At 32.9% G+C, this 20,800-nt stretch overlaps 1 protein-coding gene across 1 annotated transcript; it reads left to right on the top strand.

Annotated features, from left to right (window-relative positions):
• Positions 1-13,080: 13,080 nt before the first annotated feature.
• Positions 13,081-16,432, top strand: LOC130811362 (chlorophyll a-b binding protein CP26, chloroplastic). The gene is made up of 5 exons (XM_057677640.1): positions 13,081-13,779; positions 14,388-14,438; positions 15,040-15,160; positions 15,305-15,439; positions 16,023-16,432. Exons 1-5 carry the CDS (start codon positions 13,454-13,456, stop codon positions 16,281-16,283), a joined length of 894 nt encoding a protein of 297 aa, XP_057533623.1. The 5' UTR covers positions 13,081-13,453; the 3' UTR covers positions 16,284-16,432.
• Positions 16,433-20,800: the final 4,368 nt, after the last annotated feature.

Genomic DNA, 20,800 nt, shown 5'->3' with positions numbered 1-20,800 from the left:
ATAAAACTCATTTGTCAAACACTCTCAAAATAAGTTGTGCTTCACCAAAATGGTGAGTCGACACCTATAATTTCTCGATACTATATTTTGATAGGGATGAAATCTTGAATTTTGCTAAAAGAGCATCCAAGGTGTTGCTAAGGAGTAAGGATGTCAAGGAACCAATTCAACCAAAAGTTTAAGCCGATGGTTGAGGCCCTAGCCCCCAAGATAGGTTATATACTATAACACTTTCCTCACGTGAGAGCCCTTTGGGCTAGAAGTGTGGTTGCATTACAAACTCTTCTCATACCTGGAAGCTAAATATTTCACTTTAAATGAGGGGTGATTGAGATTTGAACCCGTGACCTCTTATCACGTTGGCTTTTGATACTATGTTAACGAACCAACTCAACCAAAAGTCTAAACTGATGGTTGAGGCCTTAGGTTAGGTTATATATACTCTAACAAAGGATAGATCAAGAACATGTCTTTTAAGGAGTATATGATAATATTATGATCAAGATTTATTAACTTACACTAAATATATGAGCTTTCGGTTTAATTAATTTCTTAACATGATACTTGGCTTTAAAGATTTCACTTTAAAAGAGGAGTGACTGGGACCCGAACCTATGACCTCTTGTTATGATGGCTTCTGATATCATGTAAACCAACTAAAACAAAAGCTTAAACTCATGAATAAGATCCCAATCCCATAATATATTATACTTCCTCCGTTTCAAAATACTTGCAACGTTTGTTTTTTCACGCGGTCCAATGCACTAATTTAATCCTTAGTATCTATAATTATGTATAACAAAAACTTATAATAATAGGATATTAATAATCATTGCATCGAGATGAATCAAACAAGATCGCACTTGACTATATTTTAACTTATATAAAATTAATCATAAATTAAGAGAGATAAGCGAATAATACGACTATATCCCATGTTGAGGAAGTATAATCTAACATACAAAACAAAAGGTTTCCACTTTCTATAGATCATGATTATAGTTGGATTTTGTGGAAAAATGTGGGTAAAAAGGTAGAAACTTGAAAAAATGTTTAGGTTCAAGGAAGTAAATAATACCTGAAAGATTTTCCACTTGAATCAGCCGTAATAATAGAATGTAGGTATAATTCATGCCGATTAGGTGAGAACTCCCTAGACCCTAAGTCTATGTGCAAATGCTTGAATATGTTTGCATAATGTTAATAGAAATAAATACTTCCTTCCTTCAATTGTACTTCTTACCTTTGACGTTTTATCCAATTCAATATCTTATCTTAATCGTTTATATATTGAACTATACATATCAAAAAATTAAAAATATTTAATATTATGAAAATATGTGATTAAACAATTTAAACAAGATTCCACTTGACTATATTTTTTCTTACACATTAGTCGGTATTTAAAAACGAAGGAAGTAATTGTTAATTTTTTGAATATTTTATATTTTTACTTTTGAGAATTTTAGTGGGAAATAAACATAATTGGACCATGATTATAGTTGGATTCTTTCTATTTCGTTTTCTCATTTTATACAGGGCCGTCAATTAGCAAGAGTAAAGCGGGCTACTGCTTAGGGCCTCGAATTTTTTAGGGCACAAAAAACTTATTCTTATGTATATAAGTGATATTAATTTGAATTAAATTTTCTTATATTTTTTGCTAAGTAATATGAGTTCTTAGTGCTTTTTATATAAAGTAGCTTAAATATTAACAATAAAAAATATATTAGTCATTAGGCTGTAATTTTTTAGGGCCTTTTTATCTTTTGCTCTGGGGCCCAAAAATAAACGAAACGATCCTGATTTCATATATTAAGATCTCGAAATCTATACTAGCATTAAACAATATACAAATTCTCAAAATCTTTATTAAATTTTCTCATTAAGCAATTTAATCGTAAGAATCCTCCATTATGTTTAAGAAATCAGGGCACTACTCCTACTAAATTAAAAGGTATAACCATTATATGTCTTTCTCAAATAGAACTTACGAAGTTCAGTGTTAAACTTCGACTAAGATTTTTCATCGATTTATATGAAAAAATATATTTATGTGAAATATTAATAAATTCATCTCAACATATATTTTTAAATATCAAATTTTTTTTATTTTTTAAAAAATACAATAAATATTATTTAACTTTTAAATTTGTATTGAAATTTACGAAGAAAAAAAATGGAATAAAAGTAAATTAAGATCCAAAGTTCTACGACGATGTCCCTTGTAGTGTTGAAATTGCATTCCATAATTTATATACGTGTCTGCCCACTTGTATTGCATTGTACTACAAAAGTTGATATATCAATTTTTTTTTGTGATGATATATCAATTTTTTTTTTTTTTGAGATGATATATCAATTATGTTTTGATCATTTTCACAAATGCTTTTTGAGATACTATAATTCCATCTCCAATCACCATTTTCTAATAATTAAATATTTAAGAATTGCGAAAATAAAAATAATAATTGTAATTATAAAAATTTAAGATTCTCAAGATGTATAAATTCCAATAAATTCACTTACTATACCTACTTTTTAGTCATTTAAATTTCTACAGTTTGAAAATTTATTAGGTGAATCAAACAACTTTAGTATATTATATTGCTAAAAATTAATTCAGTTCATTAAAAATATGATCACAAAAATGAAATAACTTTAAATTCGATAAGTGATAGACATTCACCTACATACGTAATTTTCTCTTTTTCGTAATCACGCTTGATGTCATTGTTATTTGTTGATATACTCTTGAGGGGGAAGTATGTTGTACAGCTAGTCTCTTACCTTCTTAAACGTATTTTAAGTCCAACCCATTAAAAATTAATGTCTACTTACCGTATTTTTAATGTCTACTTATATTATCCTTAATACTTGTTTACCGTATTCTTAGTGCATACTTTCAATATCTTAATATCTACTTATATTATTTTTAATGCCTACTTACAATATTTTAAAAAAATATATAATGAGTCAGCCCAATTGAAGAGGATCTCTCAAAGAGACCGTCTCTCACGAGAATTTGTGTATGTAGTATTCTCCAAAGTGTAGATGAATTCGCCTCACAATTGTCTTTGATTACGAACTTATTATTTGATGATGTGCAATATAGTAATCATGTTTCACTATTTTCTATTTTAGTTATTTTTATTAATTTTTTATTTATTTTTCAATGAGTTCATTCTCGTTATTTTAATTTCTTTTATAAACTCATTTTCTCTCCATCTTAACTACTTATTTTTGTTTTTAACTTATTTTTTATTTTATTTTTATCTTAAATTTTAACTCAATTTTTTTCATCAATTTTCATTTGAAATACAAATGGTGCTTTCTAAAAGGGAGTAAGAGACATGATGTTAATATCATCATACAAAATTATAATAATTTTGAGAATATAAAACTAACTTTTGATAGTGGGAAATTGGTAGCTCCTATGAGTTTTGTAGTTGTTTTCATTTTTGTATGCTTTATATTTTAGATGCATGCAATGAAATGGTTTGTGGTTTGGATGTTTGCTATCTTCATTCCTTTTCCATTACCTCATCAATCATCATCTCCATTCATTTTATGGTTTCGTATATTCTTATTAGGTAGTTGCTTTTTATATTTTGTGGTTATTATCAAACTTCATAATTTTATTTGGAAATTTATAATATTTTTTCATTAGATTATATATCTCAATGTTTTTGACTTGATAAATATGTAAAATTATTGAATGTGTTCTTTTACATTGTTTAAAAATAAATCAATAAAATTTTCATTACATAAAAGTTAAAATGAGACAAATTTATTTATAAAACAGAGAATAAATAAGTAAAAACAGAGAATAAAATTATGTTCTCAGCTATATACACAAATTTTTTTCATGGGAATGGAGGATGAGTAATGCAGGTAATTTTTTTTTATAAACAATTCAAAAATATGAAAAAAATTATTTTAATAGAATTAATTTGAATTAATATACTAAAAGCTTCCATTACCTTTCATTTTATTGAATAGTCTTAATTTATACAACTAATTAACCATTAATTTTATAATAACTCTATTAACTACAATTATACAACTACCTAAATAACTAACAATTACTCTACAATTAGCTTTCACGGAATAGTCCTTAATACTTATAATCAACTCCATGCAATCTCCAAAGCAAATGGAAAACAAATAAATTCAACACAAAGACATACGAGGAGTAACATTTATCTATGATTACAGTACGTAACTTTCAAAAAAGTAAATTTACATTTATAGAATTAAATATGTCTACTAAAATTATTTATTTTTAAAAAAATTATTCTTTAAAACTAATTTTAAAGTATAGGGATTCTACGATAATTAATAATTTAACATATGGATATCGATTATTATCTTGAACAACTATTGTATGAGATTATTGACAATGTGACCGTTCAATGCAAGGAGCCTAATTTACATTTATAGAGGCTCTTTTAAACAAATAAAGTGAGTGTTTTTAATATCTTAATTGTCAGTTTTAACTTTTAAAATGACTTTTCAAGTATGAATATAAATAATTAAAGTGAATATTTCAAGTATGAATATGAATATTTTAATTAATTTAGTTTGACTATTTAATTTAGGACTATCTTCAAATTTGACCGTCTTAAATAAAAATTTGTAAATTTATCTTTTATTTTTATCAAAAAAAGTGACCAATAGTGTTGTCACTGATTATGTCCCATAGAAATATCCTCAAATACAGAAGGGTTGAAATTAAGAAAAAATTATTTAAAATAATAAAAAATATATTTTATGAAAAAGTAAGAAATATATGTGTAAGCAAATTCAAAAAAACCAATTAAAAAAGAAAATAAGAACGGGAGTATAGAATGAAAAAAATCCAAGCACAATTTTCAATCGGTAGAGTCACATATTTTATACGACTAAAAATTTTTGAGATCATCTCACTTCAGTGGGTTTATTTTGCCATGTAGATTTTGGACCTAAACAAAAGTAGTAGTTCTTGTAATCAATAGCAATTAGCAATCCTTCTGTCAAAGGCCACATTCAATCAAGTTGGATTGGGTGTGACAATCGGGCCAACCCCTACACAGCTTTTAGAAAAGGCTAGCCCAAAGGCCATCACCCTAAATCTCACATTTTGGTTTTTTCCAAATTCTAATCATATTGTCTCTAATGTCATGTCATATAATTTTCCACTGGGGTTAAGTTATAGTAGTCCCTAAGCTTATTATGTCTACATTCTCCGTTCTAAAATACTCACTACCTTACCATTTTTGACACCATTTATTATTCACTTTATTTTATATATTATGGCTAATGTGTGAGTAAATTTATAGTCAAGTGGGGTTTTATTTGCATCGTCTAATCGCATAATTTTATAATATCAACTTTTTATAATTTTTAGACTTGTATAGTTCAGTATATAAATGATCAAATCGATTGCATAAAAAGTCAAATGTAGCAAGTATAGTAGAACGGAAGAAGTATTACCTCTAACTTTTAAGGAAAAATATGACCAAGTGGGATCTTGTTTGAATAGTCTAAATGCATACTTTTATAATATTAAATTTTTATAAATATTTTATATGCATAGTTTAATATATAAATAATCAAAATAATGCATTGGATTTCATAATAAGTCAAATATAACAAATATAGTGGAACGGAAGAAGTACTATTTTGTCTCTCTAATTTTACTCGAAAAGAAATTGAGTGTTATTTACATAAAAAGTTGATATTTAGTAATAAATGAAAATAGAGAAAAAAAATTGTAAATGAATTTAAAATGCAGCTAAAATGTACGAATGGGAATAAAAAAAAGTAATAAATCATTATCCAAAAAGTAAATAATGTAAATAAGTGGGATATGCCAAAATAGCGAATAATGCTTAATGAATGGAACGGAGGGAGTAATTACATCCTCTATTGCTCTTAAATACATATAAGGTATGTAAAATATCTTAATGCCATGTCTGAGAACGATGATTTTATTTGAAAATTTGGAATTGACTTAAATTTATTATTTGGCAAATCAAAAATTTTCGAATTTGGATTTGGATCAGATTTCGCCATTGTTTTTAAAGTAGTTAAAGTTGAGAATTTGAAAATTACTACCCAAACCTTTTCATTTTCAATTTCTTCATTTATTTTTTCATAATTTGAAATAAAATACTTATTTCCAAACACTACATAAATTCAATTCTAACTTAATTAAGCTCATAATGCAACCAATAACACTAAACATCACCAAAATAAAGATGAAGTTAGACCACAAAAATGCTCAGAAACACACCTATCAAAAAGCTTTTTGATTACTAGCAAATTCAAAAGAACAAATGAGTATATATACATGTCGTCGATGAAAGAGAATAAGATATGTTGGAGGCTTAATCATTAGGTAATATTAAAACTTTTGGTTGAATTAGTTATTTGACATAATACCAAAGCTTGAAGTTACAGATTCAAATCTCATTCACCCCTCTTTTCAAGTAAAATTATAAGGATCAAGTATGAGGTAAACTTTTGTTGCATTTATACTTTTAGTTCAAATGACTTTCATGTGAGGGGCATGATAAAGTATTTAACATATATTGAGGTTTCAACCATCAGTTTAAACTTTTGATTTAATTGATTCTTGACAAATAAAACATTAAGCTAATGGTTGAAGCTCCTATGATTAGAAGTAATTCCAATTACAACAAAAACATTTCATTATTATTCATTTTGGGAATAATTTAGGAAATTTTTTTTCATTTTGGGAATAATTTAGTAATTTATAGATTTCATTAGTATATTAATAGATGGTAGTAGTGCTCATTCAAATCATGGGGTCAATAATGAATCAAGTGTCTCGGGTGGTTCAATATCGGCTCTTGTGCCACATTGATTTTTACGTAATTTCAAATTAAATTTGAAGTCAGATCAAAATCGAATTCTATCATATGATCCGGTACATATCATATTGTTTCGTTAGTTATAACAACTCTGGTTGATGGCATGCATGAAAACAAGACAAAAGAGAATCTTTTCCCATTATAATGTTAAAAATAAAATTATTTCCCAATATACTTGAAAGGGAAAAATATTTCCCTGATTACAGTCCACGTAGGATGGCTGGGAGGAAATTTTTTTTTTCCTTTTTTTTTTAATATAACTGCTACCTCACTTAGCGGTTTGCATTAAATTTTATTTTTTTTTTTTTAAAAAATTCCCATAAAATCGCCATCTCAAGTGGCTTTTTTGTTCATTGCATCTCATTTCTTCTCCTCATTAGTTGCTGCCGGTTCTCTATAAAAAAAACTCTATACTCCTCATTTACTTCATACTCACAATTCCTCTCATTCAACTACATTGTCATCTTCTCCTTCTTTACTTCATTGTCATCCTCATTTAAGGTATGAATATAACCCTAATTTTTTTTAATTTGCGAATTGATCTTTTGTTCATTATTGTTGTCATTTGAAGTTATAAATACATTGATTGTTTGTTACATTCTCTTGATTTCATGATTTAAGCTTAAATTTTACACATTTGTAGTTGAATATTATGATTTGGTTTGTATGCATATAAAGTGTTTGATGAAATGCTTCAATGAAAGTTTACTACTTTGTAGGGTTAGTTTAATGGTTTTAGTATATATTCATAGTATTGTTAGCTTTATATTTGACTTGAACCTTCTAATAAGTGTTGTAATACTTTAATATTACACATTCTTGTATTCACATTTACACTTCCCTTACTCACAATCAAAAATAAAGTGTATGTGAAATCACATGAAAAACATGCTTGTGTTTGCAGAATATAAATCATTATCCTGTTATAGTGTATTGGGGTGGGGAAGTAAGCTATACTAGATCTGATGTTGTGTATAATGGAGGATTAAATACAGTGATGTTTATCCATCGTCGGAATACTAACTTTGAGGTGTTTTATAGCAAAGTCTATGATGTAATTGATTGTGATCGCAACTCTTTTATGTTAAAAATGGAGATAAATATCAGGTGATTGGGAAAATTGTGTTAGTCCCGATTAAGAAGGATGAAAGCATAAGTGCTCTTGCTTATGCGACATCACAAGCCCCTGGAATGGCAATGGAGGTTTATGTTGAATTGGTTGCAAATTTGGGTAATGCGACGGAAGTCATGACTAGCATGGAACTTCCAAAATTAGGTCCTAGTGTACGCCATGATACGTTCACAGAAATGTTAAGTAACCAAAATTACGTTAATCAGCACTTTGATGAGTTCACCTCTCCGACTCATTCACGTGGCTTTGGTGGTGGTGTAATGAACACCTTTCCACGAGTCACTTGGGTAGGCGTAATGCGAATGAGGTTGACTCTTTAGATCAGGATGATGAGCATATTGATTCTGATTCAGAGGAGGATGATTACAAAAGAGAAGCTCTACATGCAGCGATTAGAGAAGGTGCTCCATCTCAAGACTGGCTTAGAATTGATGAGGTTGATGAAAGATCGATTGATGCATGGATGATCTGGAATGATGACAGCTCCATGAATGAAAATGGAGACTTTAAGATAGGGCAAGAGTTTTGCTCCTTAGACCAACTTAAGAATAATGTTAAAGCATTGGCGATTTCTAACAATAAAAACTTCCGTGTAATTGAGTCGGAGCCTTCAAAGTACGTTATCCAATGTACTAATGCGGAGGGTAAAGGTTTTGAATGGAGGATGCGAGCTATTACGACCCCCACGGGATCATTTAAGATTATGCGACATAAGGGTTATAATCAAGATTGCTCAGCACATTACAGTGACGACCATCCCCTCCTTACTTTTGATTTTGTCGTTGATCTTATCGTGGATATGATCAGAGTTGATCCAACGTTCAAGGTGAAGTCAAACGTTAATTTTGTAAAAAATCTATACGGATTTGTTTTAACATATAAGAGAGCTTGGTTGGCCAAAAATAAGGCTATAACAAAAGTATTTGGGGATTGGGATAAGTCCTTTGAGAAGCTTCCAAGGTACCTGCAGGCATTAATGCAATCTAATCCAGGAACAATGGTGCAATGGGAAGACCAACCGACAATGCATCCTACCAGAGTGATGTTTCAGAGAATTTTTTGGGCTTTCGGACCATCCATTAAGGGTTTTCCCCACTGTCATTCCCTTATTTCTATAGATGGTACACATTTGTACGGAAAGAACAGAGGCACACTTATGATTGCTATGGCGATAGATGCAAATTCTCAGTTGTTCCCACTTGCCTTTGCCGTTGTGGAGGGAGAGAGCAACGACACATGGAGCTGGTTCTTAGATTGTATAAGGCATTATGTCACTAAGAGGGACGGCTTATGTGTTATATCTGATCGTCACAAGGGAATTTTGCATGCAATGAATAGAGTTGGAAAAGGTTGGGAAGAGCCATATGCATTCCATTGATTTTGTAAACGTCATCTAGCTTCGAACGTGCATAAGAAGTTCAAAAACATAGCAGTTAAAAACTTATTTGGAAAAGCTTCTAATAGAAAAGGATTCGGAAATATAATTTCTATATGGATCGCCTTAAAGAGTTTAATGAGGACGCGTATAAGTACTTAGTGGATGGTTCTATTCCTGAGCGCCAATGGACTTTGATTCATGATGGTGGGCATCGATATGGAGTGAAAACTACGAACATGTATGAAGCGTTCAATGGCGTAATGAAGGGGGCCAGGTGTCTCCCAATCACTTCATTGGTTAGGATGACATTCTTCCGGGTTAACGAATACTTTACTACAAGGAGGGATTTAGGGAGAAAGAGATTAGAGAATGGACATGTTTATGCCAACAAACCAACTGATATGATTGATAAGAATTTTGAAAAAGCACGCTTTCATGATGTTAGGATATATGACACAGTACGTGGGATTTTTGAGGTCACCACTGGTTGTGGCAACAGGATAGCAGGAAAAGGTGGAAAATGCTACATGGTTGACCTCACAGTAACATCATGCTCCTGTCAGAAACCAACCATGTTCAAGTTACCGTGCTCACATGTTCTTGAAGTATATCGAGCTCGTAACATTTCGTATGATGCTTTTGTGGACCCTTCGTTTCGCACTACAAACTACGTATCCACATATAAGAAGACCTTTATGCCTGTTCCAGACGTGTTCACCTGTGATCCTTGGAATGGTCCTATAGTTGTTCCAGGTCTTTCAACTAAGCGTGGAAAGGGTCGTCCACGATCAACTCGTATACGAAACGAAATGGATGCCCCGTTGACGCGTCCTCGTAACACATGTAGCATTTGTGTATTTAGTAGTCATAATTAGAAAACATGTCCTCGAAGGTAAAAAAAGTATGTTTTTTTAAAAAATTTGTAATCATGTTAAGTCTGATAATATTTTTGTGAATTTTATAATACTTATGTATGTAACAGCGATAGTGGCGATGCCGGGCCTAGTTGATCTATCAGTGCTTACGCTTCAGGTGACACACAGGAACTTAGCTGCCTGGGAGGGCTCCACTACCCAGCTGGTTACTCGTCAGCACTACCAGGCGAATACGTTACATTGGGAGGTGGATGACAGAGTATCAGAGGTAGTGGAATTAGCTAGTTTTAGTTACATTTACAGGTTGTTGGGCGGGGGTTTAGAGCTCAATCGAGCTCTTATCACTGCATTAGTGAAAGGTGGAGGCCGGAGACTCATACCTTCCACTTCATGGGTGGCGAGGCAACGATCATGTTGCAAGATGTGACAGTTATAATGGGACTGCCCATTAAAGGACAAACAGTGATAGGTGATGGAGTGGGAAATTGGCCAGCATTAGTTCATGACCTACTAGGGGTTTGGCCAGAAAACCCTCAAGACCCCCCCACAGCCGAAGATAATCCCTGGATCCTCGTTGAAGTTGACTTGGCTCAGAGAGCATTTCAGCGCGCTAGTGGATGACGCGGATGATATTACAGTGGATAGACATGCGCGAGCGTACATTTTGTACCTGTTTAGATGTATCTTGTTTCCAGACAAGAGTGGTAACTCGGTGCAGTTGATCTATCTCCCTTTGCTAGGAGACTTGGAGCGGGTAGATGAGTATAGTTGGGGAAGTGCCACCCTAGCATATCTACATCGTAATTTATGTCGAGCATCCCGCTGGGAAACATGATCAGGAAGATGACGCAGAGGATTTTGAACCGGTGTTAGGTTCACAGCATCGTCGTGGGATGGATCCTTTAGCAGTAAGGCGGCAACATTCAATTCACTATTCAAATTCAAAATTTCACTATTTTATGATACATGAAAATATTAAACAATGTTTATTTGTTTGCAACTGGCTTCGCGTATATCTTTCGAGGTCCCACTCCCCATATACTCTCGTCTACTACAGAGACGCACTTGATCGATAATGGGACGAGCATAACATTTACTCTTTGTATTAGTTATGAATAAATTGTATATAGTATTGAGTCTATTATTTCTACTACAGATGACATGGCAGCCTTACACAAAGGCTAAGATGGACGCTTTGCCACACATATGTAGATCGAGCCACGAGATTTGGAGATCGCGTTGTCCACTTATTTTCTTTGACATCGTCGAGCTACATCTCCCGGATCGTGTCATGCGTCAATTCGGTTTGGAGCAGGTTATTCCGCATGCCTGTGACACCCAACCTCAACTATATGCGATTGATCGGAGGACTGGGGACAAGAACTACATCGTACGACATAGATCACAGGTAGATGCATGGAATGATCGAGCATCTCGATCGGTTCGAGGAGATAACTACACTAGTTATAGCTTTGGTGCGTACATGAATTGATACAGGCGTATCTCCATATTACGCCTAACGAACACCACATTTGCGCAGCCAGGATCACATTACCATCCGACATCTACGTTACTGGTACGTCTTCTTTGAACACTCATAGCATATAGTAAAACTTTTATGTGATTCTTTTAACAATATAATGATAACATACAGGCTGAGCGCATCCGATTGGTGCTCATACAATGCAATGACACGATTCATGGGGCCGCTACATCGCTAGTTGATGTGGGGTATCGGCTGTGTTCTCAAACCCTTGGCTCCATTAACGCGTCATTGACCGATCATTAAGTCAGGCGGGGTATGAGTACCTCATTCTGACTCCAGCTATCATTGGCAAGGTAGATGACACATTCCACACTCCTTCTCCACGGAGTTCGGCCCACCGAGGTAGCTCTTCCGGAGGATCAAGTAGTCGGTCCACACGAGGTCGCGAGCGTTCATCTACTCGAGGTCGGTCTTCCAGATACCCATCGACATCCGGTGCTATGTCGCCATTCGTTCCTCCAGCTTCCATGATCATTCCTCCTCCACATCCATCACCTCCACAAAGGATCATCACATATCAGTGTGCTAGTCAACAACGAGCTCCTGCTCTTAATGTCATTGCAGAGGTTGACGAGCATACACCATCATCATCCACCGTGCGCACAACAAAAGGGGCCGAGGATTATAGTTTAACACACTTTGTATCAATTTATATGATTTGAACTTCTTGTATCACTTTCCATGATTGTAATATATTTTCGCATTATTTTCATAATTAATGTTTTCAAATCAAGCTGGTTCGTAATAGATTATTTTGGAATAGATGGTATTGAACTAGTTTAATGCAGGTTGCGCTAACTATATGGGAATTGAAAGAAAAAAATAAAACGTTGGACGGGCACAGAGCAAACCGCCACATGAGATGGCGGTTTTACAGGACAAAACCGCCAAATGAGATGGCGGTTTTCCCTAACCAAAACGCTACTTCATGTGGCGGTTTACTGGTTAATGCAAACCGTCATCTCATTTGGCGGTTTTGTCTGGAATATTTAAAAAAAAAAAAATAAATTGCCACGTGGACGGTATTGTGGGAAATACTTTTCCATTTCATGCAAAGTGGGAAATATTTTTCATTTTGGCAATATTATAGGAAAAGATTCGACAGAAGATTGTTGAGAAAAACAAAACAATTTGCACCAAAATATTTGTACATATTAAATTCACTATTTAACTCAAGTATAAGATGCATCTCTCGATGAGACTGTCTCATAGAACAATTTATGTTATCCATATACATTTAACAATCCCAATTCAATTCAAAAGCCCACATAAATCAACGAACAAAATATTCAAGCCCAACTAGTGTTTTTAAGGTATTTTTGAGAAAAGAGATGAAAGTAGTTCCATAAGTGAAGATAAGTTATCCAAAACAAAAGGAGCACAACCGTCTAGAACCTTAAGCCATCCACAAATCAATCTCATTATCAGCAATGCCACGTCACACTCCATTATCTGCCACGTAATCACACCTGACAAATCACAACAAATCAATAGATTCTCCCTTCAAAATTCCAACCAATCAAAACCTTCACACGTGTCATCCCCACATCCACCAAATTATGCATTTAGTCCAACCCATTTCTCCAACACATCTCATATCTTCCATAACCATCACAAAATCAAAAAGCTTAATCGGTGGTACTCATGGCTTCAGTGGCGGCTTCAACGGCGGCGGCTTGCTTAGGTAAGTCGGAATTGTTGGGAAACCAACTTAACTTGAGAAATGCGGCTCCGGCTCCGGCTCCAACAGCCGCCACACAGAGTGCTGGAACTTCAAAGATAGTGGCTTTATTTGGTAAGAAAAAGGCGGCTCCGGCTCCGGCGCCGACTAAAGCTAAGACGGCTGCATCTTCGTCCATTGATGATGAGCTTGCTAAATGGTATGGTCCTGACCGTAGGATCTTTTTGCCTGATGGTCTTTTGGATCGCTCTGAAATCCCTGAATACCTTAATGGAGAAGTTCCTGGAGAGTATGTCTTCATAATTTCCTTATTTTCATATTTTAATATTATTTTTAGTCTTTAATAATTGCTACAGTCACTGTATTAAGTTTCTCAACCGACTTTATTTGGCTTATACTTTTTTTAATATAATATAATACATAGTTAAAGTAGAAATTTGTTTAATTAGCATGTTTTCAAAATATTAATTTTTCAAGATTTTTTTATCAATTGCAATTAAAAGTATAAAGAATTAAAATTGTACTTTATAGCAACTATTAGTTAATAAATATATTCGCATCTGATTGTGACATATTGCGTTCAGTTGTAAATATAATGAAATAGAGGTAGTAAAACTTCTTAATGAGAATCAAATTTCTTTTCAATTAGAGCAAGTATCGTCCCCACGTACAAAAATTTGGAATTAATTCTCACTTAGATCTACTCTCCCTCGGCCTATCATGTAACCCCAAAAGATTCATAACTTAGTGAAAACTAAAATAAATAATCTCAAGACATTCTACTTAGGGAAGCAATCTACTATACTTTATATAGGGTGGGCCGAATTATCTTTAATTCAGTTGTAATGTAAGAATTCCTCCATTAACCTATGATTTGGTATGGTTGATTTATTGCAGCTATGGCTATGATCCTTTTGGTCTCAGCAAGAAGCCAGAAGACTTTGCTAAGTAAGCTAACTTTTCTTCAATTAATACATTATACTTTTTCTGTATAATTAAAATTAAAGGCGAATCTACAAAATAAGTATATAATAGGCGACAAAATAATCACTTTTGCATTTTTGTTGAACCAACTTGACTACTATTCTTCCGTGTTATATAAAATTTATTTTTAAGAAAATTATAAACAAAAAAAGAGGGCAAAGAATATCGAAGATAACTTAAAAGACATGAGTGAAGTAGAACAATCCACGTGGACAATCTTTGAAATTGACTTATTAGTTTATGTAAATGATCTCAATCTGTTGGAATTAAGACTCGGCATTATCGTTGTTCGCTTGTTATGTGTATAAAACAAGACTATCTAAGCAAGCCCAAGCCCAAATTTCTCCGATTAAGAAACTAAAATCACTATTGTTGTATGAGACGGTTTCATAGGCAGACACGCCTTATACATTGGTTAAATAGTTCATCTAATACATTATATGCGAATATTGACTCATTGTTTGAAATCGTCTTACTGAAAGATGCTATCTCACAAGAGTTGCTCAATTAAAATATATGAAAGCTTATATTATATGGCATATATTGACCATATTTTTATTTTCAGATACCAAGCATATGAGTTGATTCATGCCCGTTGGGCCATGCTTGGAGCAGCTGGGTTCATTATTCCAGAAGCATTCAACAAATTTGGTGCAAACTGTGGCCCTGAAGCTGTTTGGTTCAAGGTATATTTTCTTTAACATAATTTTACTCAGACCGTTGAATTTGCATTATATGACGCAAACTCAAAAAGATAGAAAAGTATTTTTAAAAATATTAGATTTATCTAATTTTTTAAATTTATTAAATTGATTAATTTTGTTGTATAGACTGGTGCTCTATTGCTTGATGGCAACACCTTGAACTACTTTGGAAAAAACATTCCCATCAACCTTATCTTTGCTGTTATTGCTGAGGTTGTTCTTGTTGGTGGTGCTGAGTACTACAGAATCATCAATGGATTGGTAATAATAATTAGTCTTTTACTTTTATATTAATTTATATGTGTGGCTTTTATAATTTAACTACCTAAAATATTGAAGTATATTTGGGATATTTGCTAAGCTGAATTGTTTGAATTTGACTCGATTAACTTAAATTGAATATAACTTGACAATCTAACATAACCCATATATAAAAATCAAATGTAACCCGACCATCATAGAAGTTATAATCAATGTCCGAAGTAATTAAAAAGAATCATTATAAATTCTCAAACGATACGGTCTCATGATAGACCATCTCTATTGGGATAGCCCAATGTATTCTTATTGTCTTAAAGTGATCACTTATAATCTTAAGGTGATCATTTACAATATTAAAATGATCAATTAGTGAAATCGGCTAATTATATGTGCAATGTGCTCGTCTCATGGTGAGACGGTCTCATACAAGATTTACCGTGAAACACGCACCATACGTTGGGTTAAATAGCTCAACTTATACATGTTATAAGCATATAGACTCTTTATTGAGATCATCTCATCGAAAAACAGTCTCTCACAAGCGTAATTCTTCTAACAATGTTCTTACACTATGGGGTGACAGGATTTGGAAGACAAGCTACACCCAGGAGGCCCATTTGACCCATTGGGCTTAGCAAATGACCCAGACCAAGCAGCCATATTGAAGGTGAAGGAGATCAAGAACGGAAGACTTGCTATGTTTTCAATGTTGGGCTTTTTTATTCAGGCCTATGTTACAGGCCAAGGCCCAGTTGAGAATTTGGCAGCTCATCTAAGTGACCCATTTGGAAACAACTTGCTTACTGTTATTTCTGGAGCAGCTGAAAGAGCTCCTACTCTGTAATTTTCTAATTAATAGTAGGCTTTGATTTGTAATATCTTAAGCCCAAAACAAAAAAAAAGACTTACTTTTTTCATGGGGCCCATGTTAATGTTAATATATCAACTATTATAATTTTTGAGATGAGACTAAAATGCCCTATATTATCTTCACTTCTGTAGAGTGGTGCTACAATTTATTATCGTTTCTCTTGATTTGTCTCATTTTTTATTTCAGACCCTTTAGTATGAGGCTGTCTCATTGTAGGATGAGTTTATACAAAATGCTCATCATGCCAAAGTTTTTCATTATTAGGCTATTTAACCTTTGTATGAGGCACGTCTCACAGTGAAACCGTCTCAAACAAAAATTTACATTTTTAGTTTTGTTTATCATATTAATTTTGTTCAAATTCTAATTTGAAATATGACCTTACTGCTTTTACTCATTTTTAGTCATCAAATTCTCTCTCGTTTTCCAAGTGATCACGCCATTTATAGTTTTCGTGTCATTTACGGTTAGGGCAAAATTACAGAGAAAGAATAGTATTTATTGGTTACATGGGATTTGGGAAGTGAGTTACTAAATTTCACCACCCCTTTTCATTTTATCGCTACCCTCCCCCCGAAATTACGTATTTGCCCCTGAAGTTTAAAAAATTACAAATTTGCCACTGGACTTAAAACTTAATTAATAAATGTAAATCACACTTAATAACACTATTAACACTTTAATCCGGAAGATTTGTCTATATATATCGAATTCTCAGACGCGTATGAAGTACGAATTCAAACACGGTACTATCTCTCTAAAAGCTCTTAAACAAGCTGTTACCTGTAATCGATTAACTATGGCTAACGAAAGCAACTATGAATCGGATGTGGTACGTAAATTCTTCGATTTGAATCGTTGGAAATTTTTTTAAAAAAAATTAAATTGCACAAAACTGGGCAACTGAACCATGGTTCAATCGCACAAAACTGGGCGACAAAACTAGGCGACTGTACCATGGTTCAGTCGCCCAATTTTGTGCGATTTATTTTTTTATTTTTTTATTTTTATTTATTTACGAAATTTATTATTATTATTGTTATTGTTGTTGTTGTCATTATTAATTTTACTTTTCGTAATTTTATTATTATTATTATTATTATTATTATTATTATTATTATTTATTGGTGATACCGACCTGCCACTCCGCCTTAGAAGGCTCAGCCGGCAAAGAACCTTCAATAGAAATGCCTACTATGCGTTGCACGTCGTGCAACATAATTGTCATTTCCCCTCATGGCATGTGGAAGGTGTTCGTATCCGGCTGCCACCTCTCCACGAACGCCGATATCAAAGCACAGTCGATGTGCTGGTGCATAATGTACGGTAGTCGGCCGAGGGAAGTGGCAGGTAGAACATCATTTAGCGCATCGGACATATCCCTCAGTCGGATGATGGACTCCACCGGCCTCTTCCTAATACGGTAATCCAGAAATCGGAGGCGTACGCTCGGAGCCGTCGAAAATAAGTTTAGCTATGTGCCCGCCATAGCTAGGGATCAGTCACGTATCTGTCGGCCCCTCGGGCTGGGGCGATGTGACTAACCAGTCCGTGTTAGCGGACTGTGAGGGCCTGCTCTCTCGTGACGGCTCATTATCGACGAAACTACGTCCTGCGCGCTCAGATGCGGCAGAGGAATTAGGGCCGCCACGTGCGAATCTCCAGTCGGGCCCCCGAACAACAGTCCAGTCCAATGGGCGAGAATCAGGAGCTTCGTATTGAACATCATCAGCATCATTATCATCATTACTAGAAACACCTCAACTACTATGGATGCTGCTAGACTGGTCATCAAGAGGGGTTCGGACTAGGTCTAGCGCACTCGACCTTTGGGCAATACTGTGTCTGACAACCTCTTCCTGCCTAGCCCTCCTAGCAGAACCCGTTACCCCCCTCTCATGCGGGTCCCCTCTGAGTAAGGTAGAACTATTACCTCTCAACAATTGTCTAAAAAAACCATTTCCTTTTCCTTGATCACCAGCCATTTACTACAATTTTTGACAATTTCATTAGATATTAATAATAAATGAACATAATCAAACATTACGTTACATTAACCACATGAACAAAAAACAATATTAATTTTCTAAATTGACAATAATCATAAAAATAATAACAAAAAATGGAAAAAAAAAGAAAAAAAAAACCAAACAACACCAATAATAAAAATAATTTTATATCCAAATGTTCATTATAACTTTTTTTCTTTAGTTTTTACTGTTATTTTACTCAGAATGATCAAAGTCTCAAATATCAAGTAGTTGTGGCTAGCTATAGGAATATCAAGAGAAACAATTTTTACTTTTTTTCATCGGCAAATCGAAAATACTTTTAAATATTCTTTAATCCCGAAAAAAATATTTCATTTTAGTTAAAGCTTACCTACATAAGCACTATGAGAATTTTTTTTTCATGAGCATCAAAATAGGATTTCTTTATCAACACTATACACGAAAATCATTCTGAGGTCGGACTAGTGGACCAAAATATCATTTGATATTTATTGTCTTTTTGTCCAATATAATTAAAAGTTTCTTATAAAAATTGATTAAAGGGATATACTCAAGGCACATACATAGTTTTTGTTGTTTTTTTTCCGGCTTTTTCATTGATCTTAAAGCTAAAAAAAGTTTTTAGTAAATGACTTATATATCAGTTGAAAAATTAATTTTTAAGTTAAAAATAAAGATATAAATTTTTAAATGATAGGTGTTACTATAAGACCTTCTCTATTGGCCTATTGGATTGGTGCTATGTACAGTTTCTATCATAAAGTGATCACGTATAATTTTATAGTGTTCTCTTACTGTTTTAAAATTTTAACTTTTTATAGTTTTAGATTGACCACTAATAACCATAAGTTATCACTTACAACCCTAAAGTAATAAACTAAAGAAATAAGCTAATACGTAGGCTTATCTCATAATGAAATGGTTTCATACAAGACTTATTGACCTAAAAAGGGCTCGATGGGTTAGTTTTTTTTGTTTGATTTTGATTTGTTAAGTTCCTTTTTCTCTAGAACAACTAAAAACCAATATCTAATTCACTAAACATCTTCCAAAATAATTGACTTATTTTAAATATTACTTAAAAGTCAACAAAATTAACTAGCATTTTTAACTAGTCAAACAAGTTAATTTAAAAACGTAAATTGTAATATCCAACAATGAATTGCCAAACACTTGTTTGAGAAAGGTAATTTTGTTCGTGACTCAAACTCCTTTTTTTATTTTCATCCACATAGTGAACGTACATGTTCATCTAATTCACATGTTTCTTCAACTTTTCCATAAAATATAACTTTAACTCACTTTTTTTAAGTTTCTCGCTTTATATTAAGAATGTATTCATCTGTCCTCTTTGAATTGCATTAAAGAGAAAGTGGGTAAGTTTTAAAAAAGTGATAATAAATGAAAAGAGAGAATAAATTATATAAATGAAATTAAAAGAGAGTTAAAATATACAAATGAGATTAAAAATAAGTGATGAATCATCTAAAAATAAAAATAATACAAAATAAATGGGACAAATTAAAATGAAAATAATAGAGTAATTTTCATCGGAAAAAACGAGTATTAGTAGAAAAGACAAGAATAGTTCAGATATTTTGTCACGTAGAGGCTCAATGTAAGTAAAAGTCAAAATACTGCTCATAGAGCACGGAGTTTTAAGATGGTAAATATAAAATAATAATAATAAATACTAATAATAATACTAATGAGCCCACGTATCTAGACATCTACGTGACGTTTATACTTTTAAGTATACTATGTATCTTTCACTACGTGTACTCATCTCCTTGCGCCAATATGCAATCATCTCCATGCTCCCTTCTCTGCTGTCATGGTATGAGTAGATTCTACTTGTGTCAAAGATACAATCATACGGGGTGTTTAATAAAATACTCCATTTTAATTTATTAGGTTATTTTAATTTATTTTGATATGGATAGAGGGTTGAGTAGTTAAATTTTTCTATTCTATTGTTATGCAAATTATCTGATTGAAACAACTTATTAATATGAATAATTTGGTTTTTAACAAACTGTTCATAGTTAGGGGTGCAAAATCAACTGGTCAAACCAGTTAAATCAGTCAATGTAATCAGCTACCAGTTATCAGCTATCAGTTGTTTGCTAAATACCGGCATGACATAATATGTAAAAATATATTTTCATCATTTTACTAATTTGTTTTTTTAAGTTATAATTAGGATTTAGAAAATTGCAGTCATTTGCGGATGAGAATCTGAGCTCGATGAGCAAATAATAGAAGCAAATGACACATTACATAAATCATATCTAAGTAATAAAACATGACAAGACTTTGACAATAATGTGTTTCATCTTTTAGGCTAGCTGGTATTTGGTAAATAATTATTAAAATAACATTTTGATTGACTTGGTAAATGTCTTTTAAAAGGCAATCAACAATCATTCAACATCTAGGCCATATACACGAAATAGTGGTGGTATTTAGTAAATGACT

Source organism: Amaranthus tricolor, chromosome 4, assembly GCF_026212465.1.
Source record: "Amaranthus tricolor cultivar Red isolate AtriRed21 chromosome 4, ASM2621246v1, whole genome shotgun sequence".
Classification (NCBI taxonomy): Eukaryota; Viridiplantae; Streptophyta; class Magnoliopsida; order Caryophyllales; family Amaranthaceae; genus Amaranthus; species Amaranthus tricolor.
The sequence above is the reverse complement of the archived record's forward strand: the minus strand, read 5'-3'. Positions and strand labels throughout refer to the sequence as shown.